The sequence below is a fragment of the Procambarus clarkii genome, chromosome 13 (assembly GCF_040958095.1).
Source record: "Procambarus clarkii isolate CNS0578487 chromosome 13, FALCON_Pclarkii_2.0, whole genome shotgun sequence".
NCBI classification, from domain to species: domain Eukaryota; kingdom Metazoa; phylum Arthropoda; class Malacostraca; order Decapoda; family Cambaridae; genus Procambarus; species Procambarus clarkii.
In genome coordinates, this window is record NC_091162.1 from 33,910,224 (window position 1) to 33,930,307 (window position 20,084).

Sequence of the window (20,084 nt, forward strand, 5' to 3'; positions counted from 1 at the left end):
CATATGGGAAAATAATTCTTCCTACTTGTCCTCTTCGGCTTCTCTGAAGAATATGTTCAATGGCTTTTCGCAGAGCTTTGTCAAACCAACGCCATCTTTGGTATTCGGTATCATTTTTCAGGCCGTCATAAAAATGCTCATCCAAACTCCATGCTTCGTACCTGGGCTTTTTGTAAGAAGATGGCGTCGCTGGACCGTTGGTAAACTGGGTGATTAATCCAATAAGGTGCGGTAAAACAGCATAACTTTCATAGGGGTCGTCATCCATCCTATTGCAGAATTCGGGTACTTCGCCAACAAATATGAGGCCGGGGATATCTCTATCAGTTCTAACAGCACGATTTTTGTACGGCAGGTTTTTCCGATGCAATCGAGCATAGGGGTATCGTTCCCATAAAGTGTGCACCATTTCGCTCAACTGCACGCTTGTTGCATCCAAATCATAGAGCAGACAATCACGATTGTTATAGATGGGCAAAGAGGCAAAGTCGCCAATCAGGGAGGGGAGCTCCATAGTGCTGGCTTGTGAGGTAGTGACTCGGAAGGGGGTCTATATACACTTTTCACGCCGGCGCGGGGGACAACTGCGCATAGAGTTGCCAGGGACATTTTTTTTTTCCTTGGAGCTCTGGTCATTACTCACCAATATAACATTAACATCGTAATGTTTTAAGTTTTCATACAGATCTTCGATAATTGGAAGATATGTTTCCTCCCAAACTTCATCTCTTTGAACACAGGTGCGACCAATACCCACAGGTAATACAACTCGTGCGATTTCCGGAGAAGACTTGATGAATCTCGTTATGGCTTCTATAGCCTTTTTGAAATAGATGAGGCGATTTTGCGTTGTATCTTCTTTTAATCCGGTGAGCATATCACGATCTTTGGATTTTTCTATATGCGACTTGGCGATCTCATTGTTCTCTACAGGCGCCCCTATACCATATTGCACTGCAGCAGCAATAATGCAGGGGAGATTTTCAGCTCGACGATTGGAGACATGAATTGAACCAGGAATTGGGCGATCATGGGGAACACATCTCTTGAGATTATACAAAGGCCTGCGTTCACCATAGGCGCTTGCGTGTTTGTATTTCACTGATATGTCCTTCGCCATCCCGTACGGGACGCAAGATATGCAGTTTACAGGATACACAATGCAAGTTTCATTATTGCAAAATTCTTCATCGGTTAAATATCCGGTGTGCGTTTCCAGCCACGTCTCCATTTTTCTTTTTTTTTTTTACTTTCCCTTATGTTTTGGATAAAGCCTAGTCAACCGCCCTGTGTCGACCCTGCGAATATTCGTCGTGGGGGCTTTGCGCCCTTATATCTCCATCCCTGCTAGTGCGTGTAAAAGTTACCATGTACTGAGCAAATATTTATATTATTATTATAAGGGCCTCGACCAACAAGAAGCCCATAGGAACATTTTTTTTTCACTGACTTAATTAGCATAAAAAAAACCACCTCAAATAGCGCAATATGTATCTCAAAATATCTTGCCATAAAATATCAATATACGTCAGCTTAATACCCAAACACTGGCAACCTTTTTTTTCAGAAGCAGAAAAGGTCAAACACAGTGCGACATGTTACAATTTTTTTTTTTTAATGTTCCCCCCCCCCCCCATGAAAAAACCGTAGTCAGACCATATTCCCTTAATGAAATATATATAAAGTCATGGAGGCCACATCATTATTGGAAGGTTTGTGATAACTTATTGACATTAGGGATACCTTATGTAGTTAATGACATTTCTCGATAATTATCACAAAAAATAAGTACTTGGTCACCTTTCCTAGACTACCAACTGCCATCTTTTTTTTTTTAATTCACTGCATTATGCAACATGATTTAGCACATTTGCGAGTCATTTTTTCCTTTCCCTGTTTCCTCATAATTATGCCATAAAAAAAAAGAGTAGCGGTGGCTAGAATTGCCAAACCAAAAAAAAAAAAAAGAAACTAGCACATATGTAGCGATCTTTGACACTTATTTCAGGGAGGGAAAGGACGGGCAATATATAGCCTAGGATCTTGCCTCCATTCGCCAGTGTCGCACCAGTACACAATGGAACCTTCCCGTACTAAAACGTTTTACTCCAGGGACAGTCTTAAATGTGCCCAAATGCGTTTAGACACCTTTATAAATTGGCCTGTCGAGTGGCTAAACCCCCAAGACCTGGTGAATGAGGGATTTTATTATCTGAGAGTTGCGGATCATTGTTCCTGCGCCTTTTGTTGTAAAGTTGTGCATGCTTGGATTGAGGGCGATACGCCCCGTAGTAGGCATGCGAAAGTGTCGCCAAATTGTTCCTTCATAAGAGGCGAAAAGGACAATAACGTTCCTTTGGAAATCACCAAACTGGCATTCGAATATGGGCTGGATTTCTTTTCACCCCTATTCGAACCAAAGAATATAGCAACATCTGATCATGAGTATATTGTATAAATATAATTTACTAGTTTATCTGTGAATAATTAGTATTGACGATGTGGAGGGAGGACAAAAAAAAATAAGTATAAACGCAGTAAGTCTTTTCAAATAATTTTTCTTTATTTTTTTTTGTTTTTGAAAGAATTGACTTAGAACCTGTGTCTTATGCATATATGTGATGGAGCATCTTTGTTTTTTTAGAGACCCCACCCCGCGAGGAAGAAACTAAAATGACTGGAGATGATTTGCAGGTTCTGGGGGTAATTCCATACGCTAAACCTAGATATCCAGGCTTGGCAACATACAAACAGCGTTTGGAAACATTCGACCTCAGCTGGACTGGTTGTGTCAAGCAAACATCTCACGAATTGGCAGAATCAGGATTTTTCTTCTGTGGTAAACAAATATTGTTGGAGTTTTTGTTATTTTCAGTGTGTGCGTGTGTATCCTCCTGGCCGGGGAGGATTTACTGGGCGCAAATCCTTAACTGTAGCCTCTGTTTAACTCAACAGTAAAATGGGTACTTGGTTGTAAAAAACGATTCTTCGAGGTGGGGATTGTATTCTAGGGACCTGCCCGAAATGCTAGGCTGTACAAGAATGTAACAACTCTTGTATATATCTGAAAAAAAAGTGTGTTTACTCCCCCAATTGTGCTTGCGGGGGTGGAGCTCTGGCTCTTTGGTCCCGGGAAGTGTATACTCACCTAATTGTTTTCACCTAATTGTGCTTGCGGGGGTTGAGCTTTGGCTCTTTGGTCCCGCCTCTCAACTGTCAATCAACTGGTGTACAGATTCCTGAGCCTACTGGGCTCTATCATACCTACATTTGAAACTGTGTATGGAGTCAGCCTCCACCACATCACTTCCTAGTGCATTCCATTTATTAACTACTCTGACACTGAAAAAATTCTTTCTAACGTCTCTGTGGCTCATCTGGGTACTAAGTTTCCACCTGTGTCCCCTTGTTCGTGTCCCACCCGTGCTGAAGAGTTTGTCTTTGTCCACCCTGTCAATTCCCCTGAGAATTTTGTAGGTGGTTATCATGTCTCCCCTTACTCTTCTGTTTTCCAGGGATGTGAGGTTCAGCTCCTTTAGCCTTTCCTCGTAGCTCAATCCTCTCAGTTCCGGGACGAGCCTGGTGGCATACCGCTGAATCTTCTCTAACTTTGTCTTGTGTTTAACTAGGTATGGACTCCAGGCTGGAGCTGCATACTCCAGGATTGGTCTTACATAAGTGGTATACAGGGTTCTGAAAGATTCCTTACACAAGTTTCTGAAGGCAGTTCTTATGTTGGCCAGTCTAGCATATGCCGCTGATGATATTCTTTTGATGTGGGCCTCTGGGGACAGGTTCGGTGTGATATCAACCCCCAGATCCTTCTCTCTATTTGATTCTTGCAGGATTTCCCCTCCCCAGATTCCCCTGTGTGTGTGTGTGTGTGTGTGCGCGCGCGCGTGTGTGTGTTTTTGTATTACAACATTGCCGGATGTGAGCTATAATAATAATAATGAATGGGAATATTTTTTTTCTTAAATTTACAGGCCTAAGTGACCACATGCGCTGCTTTTTCTGTGGGAATGGTTTTCGTAATTGGGAACCCGCTGACGACCCTTGGACACTGCACGCGCAATGGTATCCTGAGTGCACCTTTGTCAACATTAAAAAGGATGCACAGTTCATTAAGAATGCTAGAGAATCTTCGCAGCGTCGAACTATAAAACCCATAGATGAACATCTTTTAACTGGTCTGATGGAAGGTTTGGGTTTTTTCCCAGCATTAATTGAACATTTTGGATTTCCTGATGTCTGTGTGAGACCTGCCTTAAGGCTATATCTCAAAAGCACCAAAGATTTATTACCGTTTGTTTCAGAGGCCAGATGTATAGAATTAATGTTGTGGTATATGCAAGAGAGCACTAAAGCCGAAATGGGTTTAAGGGGAATTCATCATGAGGATGTGGAAGGTAGGGTAGAGCCTGCGAATCTGGAATGGCAATCCGCGCCCTCTGACATGGAAACAGTCGCCACAGCTAATGAAATGGATGTCGACGTTGTTGGATCAATGAGCGGGTTCATGAGCACTAATCTTGGTTTGCGGGCTTTGCCTTCTCCTGTTGAAACAGAGGCGGAAGAGACGACTATAGTCGCTAATGAAATGGATGTTGAAACTGGCGAAGAGGCCACAGACTTTGATGCGACATCCCATGTTGAAACTGTGATGAACACATCTACGCCAACGTCTTGGGCTGCTGATATTTTGTGTAAGGTGTGCTTTAACAATGCGTTGAGTGTCGTACTGCTGCCCTGCAGACATATGGTAACATGCAGTAATTGTCTTTTATCTATGAGAAACTGCCCCATTTGCAGACGCACCATTTCGCATGTCCTTCGACCGATTATTTCCTAAGAAGACAAAAAAGGCATAGAGACTAATTTATTTATGTAAATAAAAATTGTACAAATGTCGAGTAGTTTTTTTATATTCATAAATTAGTATAAATAAGCTCACATTTTCATGAACAGTATTTTTTTTTGGGGGGGGGGATTAGATTGCAATTGCTTATTTACTGCCCTAAAATCATTGATCCGGGGGGTGGGGGCGAGATACTGCCTCATTTAGAGAAATTTGCTATGTGCAATAGCTCGGACGTTGGGGAACTGAACCGGGTCCTGCACGAAGGTTGCTCAACATTCCGCTCGAATATGGACAAAAATAGAATCTCTCTCTCTCTCTCTTTCTGAGGTAAAGAACCTTTTGAGAACTAGCACTCAAAGGTTATAAAAAAGATTAACAACTTTATAATTAGAGAGGCTGCTAAGATAATGAATCATTTAGTGAAATTTGTAATGTCCAATATCTCGGACGTTGGGGAACTGAACCAGGACCCGCACGAAGGTTGTTCAACATTCCGCTCGAATATGGACAAAAATAGAATCTCTCTCTCTCTTTCTTTCTGAGGTAAAGAACCTTTTTGAGACCTAGCACTCAAAGGTTAAAAAAAAAAGATTAACACCTTTATAATTAGAGACAGCTAAGATACTGCATCATTTAGTGAAATTTGTAATGTCCATTAGCTCGGACGTTGGGGAACTGAACCAGGGCCCGCACGAAGGTTGCTCTGCTCCTGTGCAAATGAGGAAACATTTGGGAGAAAAAGAGGTAGCAAGATTTACTCCCTTGGAAAACCTTTATAAAAAATTAGTGGCCAGAGCTTTGAAAATATTGGCAACTTTCATTTTTTATACAGAATGAAACTCTTAATTACTAAATAATATATATCCTGAAGAATAAATCTTCCTCTATGAGACATATATTTTATTAGTTTTAAAAGTTTGTAATTACGGTAATGATAAAGCCTTCCAACCATGGCTCATTAAAAGTTTTTTTTTGTTTATGAAATCGTGTAAGTATTTATGCAATATTTATTATCAAACAATCATAATACGCAGTGGCATATCATTTTTATAAAGAGGCTTTATAAGGTAAATATAATAGCAATGCGAAACTCTTTCTATCTGACGTATTATTTTAAATAAATACATTTGGGCGAAAAACATGTCTATTGGCCGCGTGAGCGACTTAGGGTGGGCTCTTGCAGATTCTATGTATTTTAATCTCTAAACATTTGAGTGCCAAGAACAACTCTCGTGCAGGCCCGCATTCAGTTCTCGACGTTCAAGCTTTTGCTATAGTAAATGTCTCTAAAAATGAGGCCGTATCTCGCCCTGACCAACTGTTTTTGGCTCAATTGTAATCCATCCAGCCGCAGTCAGCTGGGCAGGACCCAGTGCAGGTTTGGAAGGCTTTGGAAATTAAAGCACCGTAAGATTGCGAGTGTTCAAGTTTAGGGGGGACTAAGTATTTTGCGCGAATGTGAAAGCCCTGGGTTTATTTGTGTAAGTTAAAAATTTAGTTTTTGTTTGTGTATAAGAGTTTAGCAATGTGTTTAAGTAAGATTGTGCAACTGTTTTAAGTTTAGGGGGGACTAAGTATTTTGCGCGAATGTGAAAGCCCTGGGTTTATTTGTGTAAGTTAAAAATTGAGTTTTTGTTTGTGTATAAGAGTTTAGCAATGTGTTTAAGTAAGATTGTGCAACAGTTTTAAGCTTAGGGGGGACTAAGTACAGATAGCGCCAGTCGTTGCGCTATATGAAGTTATTGGGCCCCCACCACAATAGCTGAAAACTATTATTATGTTAAAAAATGAAATTTAATACAAAATACCCCAATACGTATTAAATTGCTTAAACCACTCAACTACTTTCCTTTATAGTATATTTACAAGTGTCAAATTAATGTTAGAAGTGTCAAACCCAACACAATATGGCTGAGGCCCCACTATTTAAACTTCTTTTCGTATGCTATGAAATATCACAGGTATTGTTGATGCTTGTAACGTTTATTACAAAAGATAGACATACATTTGATGCTATTTTTCATATTAAAATCTAATTTGAGGCCCGAAAACTATATCTATAAACAGGTTAGAACCATACAAATTCAAGTATGCCTTTTTCACCAGTAATCAACTGTATGCCACAGAAAATGGAATCTTTACTTTAGCTACAGAAAACGGAGCAAAGCCAAGGGGGGATGACTGAAATAAACAGTTTCCAACCTGACTCTTCTCGCACATAAACATGTCTTTCTTGACCTCATTTCAAATTATATAGAGTACTGAAAGCTCATTTTCCATAGCAAATATACTAAGGAACTCATTTTACGACTAGAACGCAAACTAGGACCCCTCATTCAGATTCAAAACACGAGAATTATTGACTGAACATTTCCCCACTATCAAGCACACAGGACTCTTTAAAGCTATCTTAACTTCTTTAAAACCCCTATATGACCCATCTCACATGCAGATCCTGTTCTATGACTCGCCCTTCATGTCAATGTACCCCACAGTATCATGCAAATTCAAGATAAGGCTTACTACACCTATATATCCAAAATGGTCTTTGTAAGGAATCTTGACCCCCCCCTTGTATGCCTGACCCCCACTGGGGTTATCCACCTCTGACCATTACAGAAAATGGAGCTGTGCCCAAGGACTCCCTATACTATTCAGTCATAGCCTCATTAAAGTACTCCAAAAACTTCTATATTCGCTTTCAACTGTGTTTCTTGGTTTGAATCTATTGAACATTCACCCTCTGATCCATTCAAAAGTAAGGGCCCCCAAATTGATACCGTAGTACTCTCGTAACACCTTCCGGGACAAATCGTGCATTTTTGCTCATGCCATTATAATACTCCAAAAACGTTTATATGCCTTTCACCAGTGTATTTTTTGGTTTCCAACTATTGAACATTCATCCTCGGTACCTCTCATAAGTAGAGACCCCCTTCTTGAGGCAATAGACTCATCTTAAAGCAAGGCGACAAAAAGTAAAAAAAAACAGGTTAGGATAGGGCACCAGTTCCTCAGGTACACCATGGGTGGTGGTCCCCCCGGGACCCCAGGGGGGACCACCACCCCACCACCGCCAGCCAGCCAGGAGCGCGCTGACTGTGCCCTAACCTAACCACCTAAAACAAGAGGGATGGACGATCTGGCCCGACAGGGTCAAGTCGGCATGGAAGTGCCCAACCGTTTCTGAAATTTTTTTACCTCAATCTGTCTCCTTATTCACTACTGGGATCCAGTTTAAAGTTATGTTGAGGCCTTTGCCTTTAGCGACTGCTCCAAGATACAAAATGGTGGTAATTATTTCCACATTATCTTTCCACTGTTTTTGTCCTAGTATTTGAAGTGCAGCTTTTGAGTCTGTGTGTATGATTGCATTTTGAGTGTTTTGTGCAATCACATATGCGAATGCCTGTTGTATGGCAAACAGTTCAGTTTGGGTTGATGATACTAGTCCTCCCAGTCTCCAATATGCCTGTACGCTGGCTGTGCAAAGAGCAGCGCCAGCACTCTCATATTCTGTGTCCACCGATCCGTCTGTGAAGATGTGGGTGGCTCCTGCTACTGCTATGCTATACATTTGCTCTTCTATTATGCGCCTTAGGATTGTCGGATCATAGGCAGCCTTTTTCATTGGGAGACTTTTTATTACTAATTTGAAAGTAGGCTCTTCCCACGGCGCGGAAGGAGTGTAATTTGGGTGTGGATGATCACCCTCTCTATCAAGAATCATGTTTTTTAAATGTAGTCTGTTTAGGACTTTTCCTGCTCTTGCAACCCAAGAGTTTCCATTGTTTTGGCCTAGTCCAACCACCAAGGCCTACCGTACTGGGATTGGATCAGAAGAAATAATTATCTTACTGACAAGTGTAGCTGTCCTTTGTGATATTCTTTCTTGTAGAGAGGGCAAACCCGTCTCCAGCCTAAGAGTTTCAAGCCTGGTCCACATGGGGGCTCCCAGTGCCGCTCTCATAGCATTGTTTTGGGCAACTTCAAGCTTTTTCCACTGTTGGTGTGATAGATTTGTGAGTGCAGGTGCGGCATAGTCGATCACTGATCTGACTGCCTGTACATAGTATGTGCGAAGGACTTGCAGATTGGCGCCTCCAGAAAGGGAGGTTAGCGACCTGAGAATTGCGTCCGGGCCGCAGTTCGCTCTCTCAAGTATGTGACCTCAGCATTAAAATTCATGTGTGTGTCCAGGATGATTCCTAGATACTGATAGGTGTCGACCCATTCAATTGTTTGACCCTGTACTGTGGATGAGGGGAGGTGTGCAGGACAAATATATAAATTGTGACACACCTTACCTTCCCTACCTTTGCCTTGCCTTCTCCTCTAAGATTTTCTTCTCCTCACCTCTCTTCTGCCTATTTCCTGTCTACTACTTTAAACAATGCTGTTTGTTGACCAAATTGTATTTTTTTTTCTGCCATGTTTCCTTCCCCCTTTTTTCATTTTTTCTTATTTTTTCTCAACACAATTTATGCTTTAATCTCAATTAGTATTAAGTTTAAGTCTTATTGTTTTTCCTGCCCGAAACGCTTTGCGTAATAGTGGCTTTAGGCATTGTATGTACTAGCTCTATCTATAAATCCATCAACTTTTTGTATCTCACCTTGTATGTATGTACTTTACCGGAATAAATATTTGTATTTGTATTTGTATTTGTATTTATTGCCTTCTCCTCCTGCTATCATCCACGGGAGACATCTCCAGTCACGCAGGGTACAGTCGCATCTCCACAGATCTCCAGTATCATCTATTGATACTGGTAATGGCTCAAAAGGGCCACCACTTATGGGCTATTCATGCCCGTGCCACCTTTTGGGTGGCTTAATCTTCATCTTCTGCAATCATCCACAGTTCACCCAGTGAGCCAACTCCACGCTGACCTTGTCTCCTGTAGCACAGAGCATCACCTTCACTCACCAGACACCACTCCACAGTGAGCATTTGAATTAAATCATGGAATACGAAATGAATTGTGATAGATCCAGCAATGCTGCTCAGTGTAGGGAAAGAAAATCTATACTCGATACAAGTTCCGAAAGTGACGGGGAGTGGAATCGTGTAAGGCAAACAGGACAAGCCACTCCATGACGACCCATCTTCCGACAAACACTCCAGCTTCTCCAGCTCTTCCAGCTCCTCAGACTAAATCTACATTGCCAGTTTTCAAGGTCCAGCATACCGAAGGTAAGTCTTCCTACGCCACTGTAGTGGACCTCGAAAAAGAGTACCCCCAGCTCCAGATCAGAGCTAAACCAAATCTCAGAGGAGAATATATTCTAAGGCCCAAAGACGAGTCGGCCGCAACGATTTTGAAAAATTACACAAAATGTGAGGAACTGAAACCAGAGGATAAAATACGAAAAATCCTTGTCCTCCACTATCCCTTGCATATGGCCCTTGACCATCTCGAAAAGCTAAACTATGTGGTGTCAGCAGAGAGATGCCAAGTATGATCCACAAAACAGGAAACCCGATAAGTCCTTCTCACAGTAAGAGGACGGATCCCGGAGAAACTTGACCTTGGAACCTGGGGCGTGTTCCAACACAGGCCTTACACCCCAGAGCCCCTAAGATGCTTCTGATGTCAAAGATTTGGGCATCACAAAGATGTCTGCCAACGCCCAGTGAGGTGTGGAGTCTGCAGCCAGCCCCACGACACAAAAATATGCATTGATAAACACAAGGCAAACCATCCTGTCCAGGCAAAGTGCCAAAATTGCTCCAAGGCACATCACGCCTGGAACTTGAAATGCCCTAAAAGGCTCAAAAGGCTTCAAACGAACCCCACCACGCCTACAGCAGAGCCGAAACCCCCACCAAAACTTATACCAGCTCCCATGCCCACTAAAACCGCGTGGGGTCTACCCATTCAGGTAGAGGGGGCACACAGCCCTTCACCATCGGCCATGGTGAAGGGTGTGAAGACCTCCGTACAAAACAAAGAGATAGCTGGGGGCCACAAGAAACATGTTCAAAGCAGTCGCCCTCCCATTGCATCCAGTAAGCACACTGGAGGCAATAAGAGTAAGAGTAACAATTCCAGTGTCAAAGTGACCACTGAGAAGGATCAAAAGTAACCAGGCCCCAAACCTGCACAGCATTAAATAGTGCTCCCGCAGAACTGGACGCTCTCTGGCCAATGCTCAAAACTTTGGTCACCGAATTGGTCGAAAGTCTGCTGTCAATACACGGTATCAAGCAAACCACAGAAACTCGGAAGACAATTGAGCACAAGCTCAAGAAATTCGAAAATATAATATCCTCACCTTCAAGAACGCAGGGCAGGAGACACCCCCCTAAAAAACAGATAGAGTCCAGCTCGTCGGAAAGCGACATTGATGAGTCAATTTCAGGTCCACTAAGAACCTATACACCAATTGCAACTTCCATGGCGTGTTCATCAGACTAGATGGCTACCACGGTAATATTAGCAAATTCCAAGAACCTAGAGGTCTAAAGATCCTGCAATGGAATGCGCAAGGACTGCGCACTAAATTGCAACACTTGCAATGCATAGCAGCAACCAAGGGCATAGACATCCTGATACTACAGGAGAGATTGCTTCGAGCCGGATTAGAACCTAAAATCTCAGGCTATCGAGGCTTCTTCCTTCCATGGATCAATGGGCAATCCAGGGGATGTGCAATCTATGTAAAATGTGACCTGATCTCCAAGTCCATAACCAGCCCACCCGATTGTGGAGCAGGGACAGAGGTAATGGGAGAGCTAAGACACGACAAACTTGAAGTGTTTAATGTATACAGGTCTCCACGTGCTGAAATGGATCTTTCTGTGTTATTTGGACACTCAACTACATCAAACACAATCATTTGTGGTGATTTTAATGTCAATCATCGATTGACATTGGGCTCGAACACAACAAATGAAGCCGGCATTCACATTGCACATCTACTGGACCAGCTTCCAGAAATCCAAATCCTAAACAAGAATGAACCTACCCACATCCAAGGAGGCAGATTAGACCTTACCTTCGTTTCAGCCTCCCTAAGAGATGCAGCAACATGGTCAGTTGAGCCCACACTCACAAGCGACCACTATGGGGTCCAAATTGATCTTAATTTAGACCTACCCACCCCACCTCTGCCTCCATCTGAAGCCTGGAACTTTGCTTTAGCAAACTGGGACCGATTTCAAAACCTCATTTCGGAGTGGCAAAGAAACTATGATGTTCCCGAAGACATTAATCAGGCAGAACAAGAATTTGTCAAAGCGATTCAAATTGCAGCCAACCACTCAATCCCACTGAAAAAACAGTCCACCGGACACAATAAAGATCATTGGTACTATTGCGAACGTGTCAAAGAACTCAACCATAGACTCAACAGAACAAGAAAGCTATACAAAAAACAGCCAAATGACCGCAACAAGACCTTACATTGTGAGGTTAAGGAATATGTGCATCGAGAGACCAGACTAATACCAGACCACTGAACGATTCTTCGCGGCAGGGGATCGTATTCCAGGGACCTGCCCGAAACTCTACGCGTACTAGTGGCTGTACAAGAATGTAACAACTCTTGTATATATCTCAAAAAAATAAATAAATAAAAGAACAAAAGTGGCTGGAATTGTTTTCACATGTGAATGAACACACCTCTCTCGGGGAGATGTGGTAGCAAATTCACCGGGCCAAAAGGAATAAAACACCTAAAGTTCCACACCCCAAGGATTCTCAACAGGAAGCCGAAGTACTGGCAACCAGGTTTGCAGAAAAAGCAGCCAGCAATCAACTTCCACCAGATGTATTAGCAGTACAGACAGGATTAGAGGAAGAAAGGTGGCACAGAATCCTTACAGCATGTGAAGAAGTCTCTGATACTAATGCTCCCTTCACACTGGATGAGCTCAATCGGGCTAAGAAAAACTCCAAAGATACATCCCCTGGAGACGGCAAAATAACCTATAAAATGATTAGAAACCTCGGCCCAGAGGAAGACGCTACATACCTAAGGTTAATTAATTTAGCCTGGACTTCTCAAACTAGACCTTCTGCTTGGAATAGAGCAGACATAGTGCCGATCCCAAAACCCAAAGATCCAGCTAATCCCAGGCCCAACTCTCTCCAAAGCTGTACAGACAAGACGGCTGACAGAATGGCACTCAACAGACTGGAGTGGAAAATGCCTAAACTGCACCATGATATGTATGTCTATAGAAGAGGGGTTGGCACAGTGGAATGTATTACAACTCTGTTAGCCCACTTGAATGACAGACCAGGAACGCTGATATTTCTGGACCTCGAGAAAGTCTTTGAACTGGCTAGCGCTCCAGCTATTCTCTGCTGCCTCATTGACAAAGAGGTCAGAGGCAACCTGCTCTCCTGGACCAAAAACTGTCTCATAAACAGAGAAGAAAGAGTAAAACTTCATGGCACAGTCTCTGAGTACAAAAGACATGAAAATGGTACACCGCAAGGAGGTATTCTTAGCCCTCTTCTCTTCAACTGATTAATGGAAAAAATAATGAGGTTGAAACTCCCACATCATTGCAGGCTGCTAAACTACGTGGACGACTTTGTCATCATCATAAAAGGAAGGGATGTGGCGCGCTTTGCACCCAAATGCTTAGACTGCATCAGTAAAGAGGCAAAACAGATTGGTATTAAACTCAACCTCTGAAAGTCAAAAGCCATGCCCATAAAAATAGCGAAGCCCAACATCCAACTCACAGTACAAGGTCAACCAATTGAATGGGTGGACACCTATCTGTATCTAGGAACAATCCTGGACACACACATGAATTTTAATGCTGAGGTCACTTAACTTGAGAGAGCGAACTGCGGCCCGGACGGCAATCCTCAGGTCGCTAACCTCCCTCTCTGGTGGAGCCAATCTGCAAGTCCTTCGCACATACTATGTACAGGCAGTCAGATCAGTGATCGACTATGCCGCACTTGCACTCACAAGTCTATCACACCAACAGTGGAAAAAGCTTGAAGTTGCCCAAAACAATGCTATGAGAGCCGCACTGGGAGCCCCCATGTGGACCAGGCTTGAAACTCTTAGACTGGAAACGGGTTTGCCCTCTCTTCAAGAAAGAATATCACAAATAACAGCTACAATTATCAGTAAGATAATTATTTCTCATGATCCAATCCCAGTACGGCAGGCCTTGGTGGTTGGACTTGGCCAAAACAACGGAAACTTTTGGGCTGCAAGAGCAGGAAATGTCCTAAACAGACTACATTTAAAAAGCATGATTCTTGATAAAGAGGGTGATCATCCACACCCAAATTACACTTCTTCCGCGCCGTGGGAAGAGCCTAGTTTCAAAATAGTAATAGAAAATCTCCCAATGAAAAGGCTGCCTATGATCCGACAATCCTAAGGCGCATAATAGCGCCTTAGGATTGTCGTGTAGTAGCAGGAGCCACCCACATCTTCACAGACGGATCGGTGGACACAGAATATGAGAGTGCTGGCGCTGCTCTTTGCACGGCCAGCGTACAGGCATATTGGAGACTGGGAGGACTAGTATCATCAACCCAACTGAGCTGTTTGCCATACAACAGGCATTCGCATATGTGATTGCACAAAACACTCAAAATGCAATCATTCACACAGACTCAAAAGCTGCACTTCAAATATTAGGACAAAAACAGTGGAAAGATAACGTGGAAATAATTACCACCATTTTGTATCTTGGAGCAGTCGCTAAAGGCAGAGGACTCAAAATAACCCTAAACTGGATCCCATCCCATGTTGGAATCCTATTAAATGAGGAAGCTGATGAAATTGCTAAATTGGCAACTCGTCATCCAGTGATATATAAAACAATTCTGCCCAGCCTAGAGAACATAAAAAACCTCTCATCACCAAAAAACTCTCACAACTCAACAAAGCCTATCTACACTAGAGAATAGCTGAAGGTTCGCCCTCTACAACATGGTATTTTCAAGCAATCAAATTATAAAGGTTAAATATCCCAAAAGGAATCCACAGGGAAATAGCAGTTATGTTATATAGACTACGTCTAGATTACAGATGCAACTGAGAGATTGGTGAACCCCGACAGAGAGAGTGCATCTTCTGCCAAACTGTCACAGAAAAGCCATTACTTCACTATCTTCTGGAATGTGAAGCAACCAACGACCTTAGAAGAGCTTTAAGAGTCCCTGAATCTTGCAGTGGCCACCCTGAAGCATTCAACACAGCCACTCTCCTGGTCAGAAAAGGTGTCCAGCAGCTGGACACCCTCAAAAAACTGTCAAGCAGTATCCTCCCCCGCGATAACAGCTAGACGATTAAATGCAGCCTCAGAATACTGAAAAGAATTACTGAACAAAAAATTGTACCACTTCCGGGCTATTCATGCCAGTGCCACCTCATGGGTGGCTTAATCTTTATCAATCAACCTGCAATCATCACAATCGACTTGAGATTGGTGCAGGACGGACCGAAACGTCGTCGTCCCTTCACCTTCTAGTGTGTGGTCTGGTCAACAATTGTGACACTAACTCCCCTCATATGTCAGTTGCTTAATTTAGAAACTGTACTTGTGGTCGATCTCGAACCCATTTATGATGTGACGACTTATACTGAATTTTGTAACTAGCTCATCAAGACTGTAACTTGCTTAGCTAAGTGAATTGTGGGGTTCAGTCCCTAAGCCCATTATGTGCCTCTGTAACCCTTTCCACTACCGCCCACAAGGTGGGTATGGGGTGCATAATAAATAAACTAAACTAAACTAACTAACTAAACTCTAGTCCTGACCCTCTTGCTCTAAATGTCACAGTAAAAACTGAACTTAAAAAGGTCCATCTTTGGCTAATTGCTTACAAACTCACCCTTAACATTGAGAAATCTTTTAATATTTTGTTTGGTAATAAATACTCAAATCAAATTAATTTAAGAATAAACAATATCCAAATTAATAATAAAGTATATGGCAAATCCCTTGAGGTGCTCATCAATAACAAGCTGTGTTACGTTTGAAGGCGGAAGAGAAATAATCTTCGTCCACATGGTTTATTCTTAACCACCACCAACAACAACAAAACAATTATCAGGTACACACAGAAATCACACTAACGTGATGCATCAAATGAACAAATCCACAAGGGCAGTGACGAGGATGCATCACGTTAGTGTGATTTCTGTGTGTAATTTCTGTAAGTTTGTGGTTCCCATGGTGCAGTGGTAAGACACTCGCCTGCCGTTCCGCGAGCGCTTTGTCATGGGTTCGTATCCTGGCCAGGGAGGATTTACTGGGCGCAAATCTTTAACTGTAGCCTCTGTTTAACTCAACAGAAAAAAGTGTACTTGGTTGTAAAAACGATTCTTCGCGGCGGGGATCGTATTCCAGGGACCTGCCCGAAACGCTACGTGTACTAGTGGCTGTACAAGAATGTAACAACTCCTGTATTTATCTAAAAAAAAAAAAAAATGATGTAAGGGCGAAGAGGGAGAACGGCCTATTGACATAGCTCGAGTGCATGGGGAAGTTGTGTAAAACCCTGGTTTGTGCCTCGGAGAGGCTGCGGGATCCAGTAAGTTCAGTAGAACTTCGGTTTCAACTCTTTTTTAACCCTGTCCTAGCTCAGTCGATTAAGACAGTGTCTGGGATGCTCCCGGGTGCAGGTTCGAATCCTCGTCACAGCCCTTGTGGATTTGTTAATTATCAGGTACATAGCTTACTATTTATAAGATCATAAACAAAAGAGCATCTGCCCCAAACATGCTACATCCAACATCTGTAGTTCTCAATCCCAACAAGCTGAATTTCCAAGGGACACATTCTAAATATATAAAAATAAGTTTCTAAAACTGTTGGCATTCTTTCTAAGATCAGATATTATGTACCTCGCCCTGCCCTGGTGACGCTCTATTACTCTCTCATCTATCCTTATCTCAATTATAGTATTTGTGCTTGGGGTTCTACGGCACAAAATCCTTTACTTCCTCTAATTACTCAAAGCTGCTAATAGAACAATATCTAACTCTGGCCCCAACCAGCACTTGGTACTTTTACTCAAATAAATAAATAAATAAATAAATAAATAAATAAATAAATAAATAAATAAATAAATAAATAAATAAATAAATATATGTTTATCCAGGTAAAGTACATACATACAAGAGGTTATACAAAAATTGATAGATTTATAGACAGAGCTAGTATATACAAAGCCTAAAGCCACTATTACACAAAGCGTTTCGAGCAGGAAAAACAATAAAGACTAAAACTTAATACTAATTGAGATTAAAGTATAAAATGTGTTGAGAACAAATAAAAAAGGGGGGAACATGGCAGAAAAAGCAGCACAAATACAATTTGGTCGACAAACAGCATTGTTAAAAAAAACAGACATAAAATAATAAATAAATAAATAAATGTTTATTTAGGTAAGGTATACATACATACAAGAGATTTTACAAAGATTGATGGATTTATAGATAGAGCTAGTACATACAATGCCTAAAGCCACTATTACGCAAAGCGTTTCGGGCAGGAAAAACATTAATGACTAAAGCCTAATACTAATTGAGTATAAAAAATAAAATGTGTTGAGAACAAATAAAAATAGACATAAAAAAGGGGGAACATGGCTGAAAAAGCAGCACAAATACAATTAGGTCGACAAACAGCGTTGTTTAAAAAAACCAGACATGGGTTGACAATAGAGGGGTAAAGTAGGTTACAGGGAATTTATTAGGTAGTGCTTCGTTTTTATCTTAAACTGGTTGAGAGAGGTACAGTCTTTAACATGGTTGGGAAGGTCATTCCACATTCAGGATCCCTTGATTTGTAGAGCATTTCTAGTTTGATTAAGTCGTACTCTAGGAATATCAAAACTGTATTTATTTCTGGTGTGGTGCTCATGGGTTCTGTTACAACCTTCAATGAAGCTTTTGAGGTCAGGATTGGCATTACAGTTCAGCGTTTTATATATGTATAATACACATGAGAGAATGTGCAGTGACTTAATATCTAACATATTCAGAGATATGAGCAGGGGTACCGAGTGATGTCTGGGGCCAGAGTTGGATATTGTCCTAATAGCAACTTTGTGTTGAGTAATTAGAGGACGTAAATGATTTTGGATAGTAGAACCCCAAGCACAAATACCATAGTTGAGATATGGATAGATGAGGGAGTAATAGAGAGTCACCAGGGCAGGGCGGGGTACATAATATTTGATTTATTTATTTATTTTTATTTATTTATTTATTTATATGCAAGAAGGTACATTGGGTTAGAGAGAATACATAGCATAGTATTGACAATCTTGTAAAGCCACTAGTACGCGCAGCGTTTCGGGCAGGTCCTTAATCTAACAGATATTTTAAGTAGGTAAATTCTAGCAGAATTAATAAAATGATAACAGATACATTGCAAGAAAAAAAATGGGATGAGAGAGAATAGTAAGTATATTAAAGCACATTGGTATATTAAAGCTCTGGTTGATTACATTGACAACTTGATTGGTAATTTAAACAAGATTAAGAGACACCGTACAGCAGATTGATAGCACATATAAGAAGACAGTAATGATCACATTGGTAAAGATGTTCGAATTGGGTACAAAAAGATAGAGAGATTGGGTAGCAATAGATACAGTGCGATTTTAAAGCAACAAGGTAAAAAATTATGCAGACGAGATTAGGTACTTTTTAGTTTTGTTTTTGAATGACGCAAAAGTTAGACAGCTTTTCAATTCGTTAGTGAGTGAGTTCCATAGACTGGGTCCCTTTATTTGCATAGAGAGTTTACACAGATTAAGTTTGACTCTGGGGATATCAAAAAAATATTTATTTCTGGTGTGGTGATAATGGGTCCTATTACATCTGTCCAGGGAGAGTTTCATAGCAGGATTTGCATTTAAGAACAGGGTTTTGTAAATGTAATTGACACAAGAACATTTGTTGGTGAGGATTTGTGGATGATCTTAGAAAGATTGCCAATAGTTTTTGAAACTTTTTTTTATATATTTAGAATGTGTCCCTGGAAATTCAGCTTGTGGTCAACGAGAACGCCAAGGAATTTGCCATATATTTTGTTACAAATTTGGGTATTGTTTATCCTGAGATTTATTTGATTAAAGGATTTATTGCCAAACAGAATATAGAAAGTTTTGTCAATGTTCAGGGTGAGTTTGTTGGCAGTTAGCCAAGGATGGACTTTATTTAGCTCAGTATTCACTGTGACATTTAGAGCAAGGGGGTCAAGATTGGAGTAAATGTAGGTTGTGTCGTCAGCAAATAGAATTGGTTTGAGGTGTTGGGAGGCATTTGGAAGGTCATTAACGTAGATAAGAAAGAGTAGAGGGCCAAGTATGCTGCCCTGAGGAACACCGATGTTGATGGGTAGGGTGGGAGAAATTGAATTATTCACAGAATCATACTGAAGCCTTTCAGTAAGGTAAGATTTGAGGTATTGCACGGAGTGTCCTCTGACTCCATAATTTATCAAGAGCAGCATGCATCAAGTTAATCATACTAATAAGTGCATCGTTAGTGCTTTTTTCGGGTCTGAAGCCATATTGACAAGAGCTAAGTATATTGTGTTTGGCTGGATAAGATTAAAGCTGCTTGTAGATTAGTTTTTCAAATATTTTTGACAAGTTGGGCAGGATTGATATAGGTCTGTAGTTGTTAACATCTGTGAGATCACCACATTTGTGGACAGGGGTTACTCTCGCTTTTTTTAGCATATCTGGAAAGGTTCATATCATATATTTGGTAACGCTAAGGTAACGAAAGGTAACACTATCATATATTTGCCTCCTTCAGAGTCAAGGGTAACGATGCTGTCTTGACTGTGGGAGCAGTCTACAGGGTTCCTAACACTGATGTGACTGAATTTAACTCAAACCTTAGAAATCATATACTAGAGAACAGATTGAACAAAAACCACTTAATTATTTCTGGCGACTTTAACGTTGACCTCAGTAGTGAAGTTGAGGACTAGAGCGACGCGCGCCATCTGCCCACTCTTAAGTTGTGAATGAGATGAGGTAAACAGTTGGTGTTGAAGGAGTGTATAGGTGATAGAGTTGGACGGCTGTGAACCATTACCCTTAAGCGTTTTTCAACGTCTGCGGAGGGGTGTGCGTACTGGTCACCGGTTAGAGGGTAACTGAAGAGACTTTTCCGAGTAGTTTGGTTATATCTCCCCCTCCCGGAGAGTAGGCAATGACTGCCATTACTTCCTCAGACACGGCGGAAGTGGTTAGGTATCCATTACC

The 20,084-nt window shown here is 41.5% G+C and overlaps 1 protein-coding gene across 1 annotated transcript; it reads left to right on the forward strand.

Annotated features, from left to right (window-relative positions):
• The first annotated feature begins 1,687 nt into the window (after positions 1-1,687).
• LOC138364451 (uncharacterized) lies at positions 1,688-19,807 on the forward strand. Its single transcript, XM_069324087.1, has 5 exons — positions 1,688-1,712; positions 2,645-2,839; positions 3,987-4,711; positions 10,747-10,946; positions 19,630-19,807. The coding sequence occupies exons 1-5, from the start codon at positions 1,688-1,690 to the stop codon at positions 19,805-19,807; spliced, it is 1,323 nt and encodes a 440-aa protein (XP_069180188.1).
• The last annotated feature ends 277 nt before the right edge of the window (positions 19,808-20,084 follow it).

Bases quoted from the DNA above. Each gene is read 5' to 3' on its own strand.
- LOC138364451 (XM_069324087.1), top strand. From the start codon at position 1,688: ATGGAGGCCACATCATTATTGGAAG. The intron at 2,840-3,986 runs GTAAACAAATAT...TTAAATTTACAG, and splicing joins ATCAGGATTTTTCTTCTGTG to GCCTAAGTGACCACATGCGC. The intron at 4,712-10,746 runs GTGTGCTTTAAC...CTACCCATTCAG, and splicing joins CTGCTGATATTTTGTGTAAG to GTAGAGGGGGCACACAGCCC.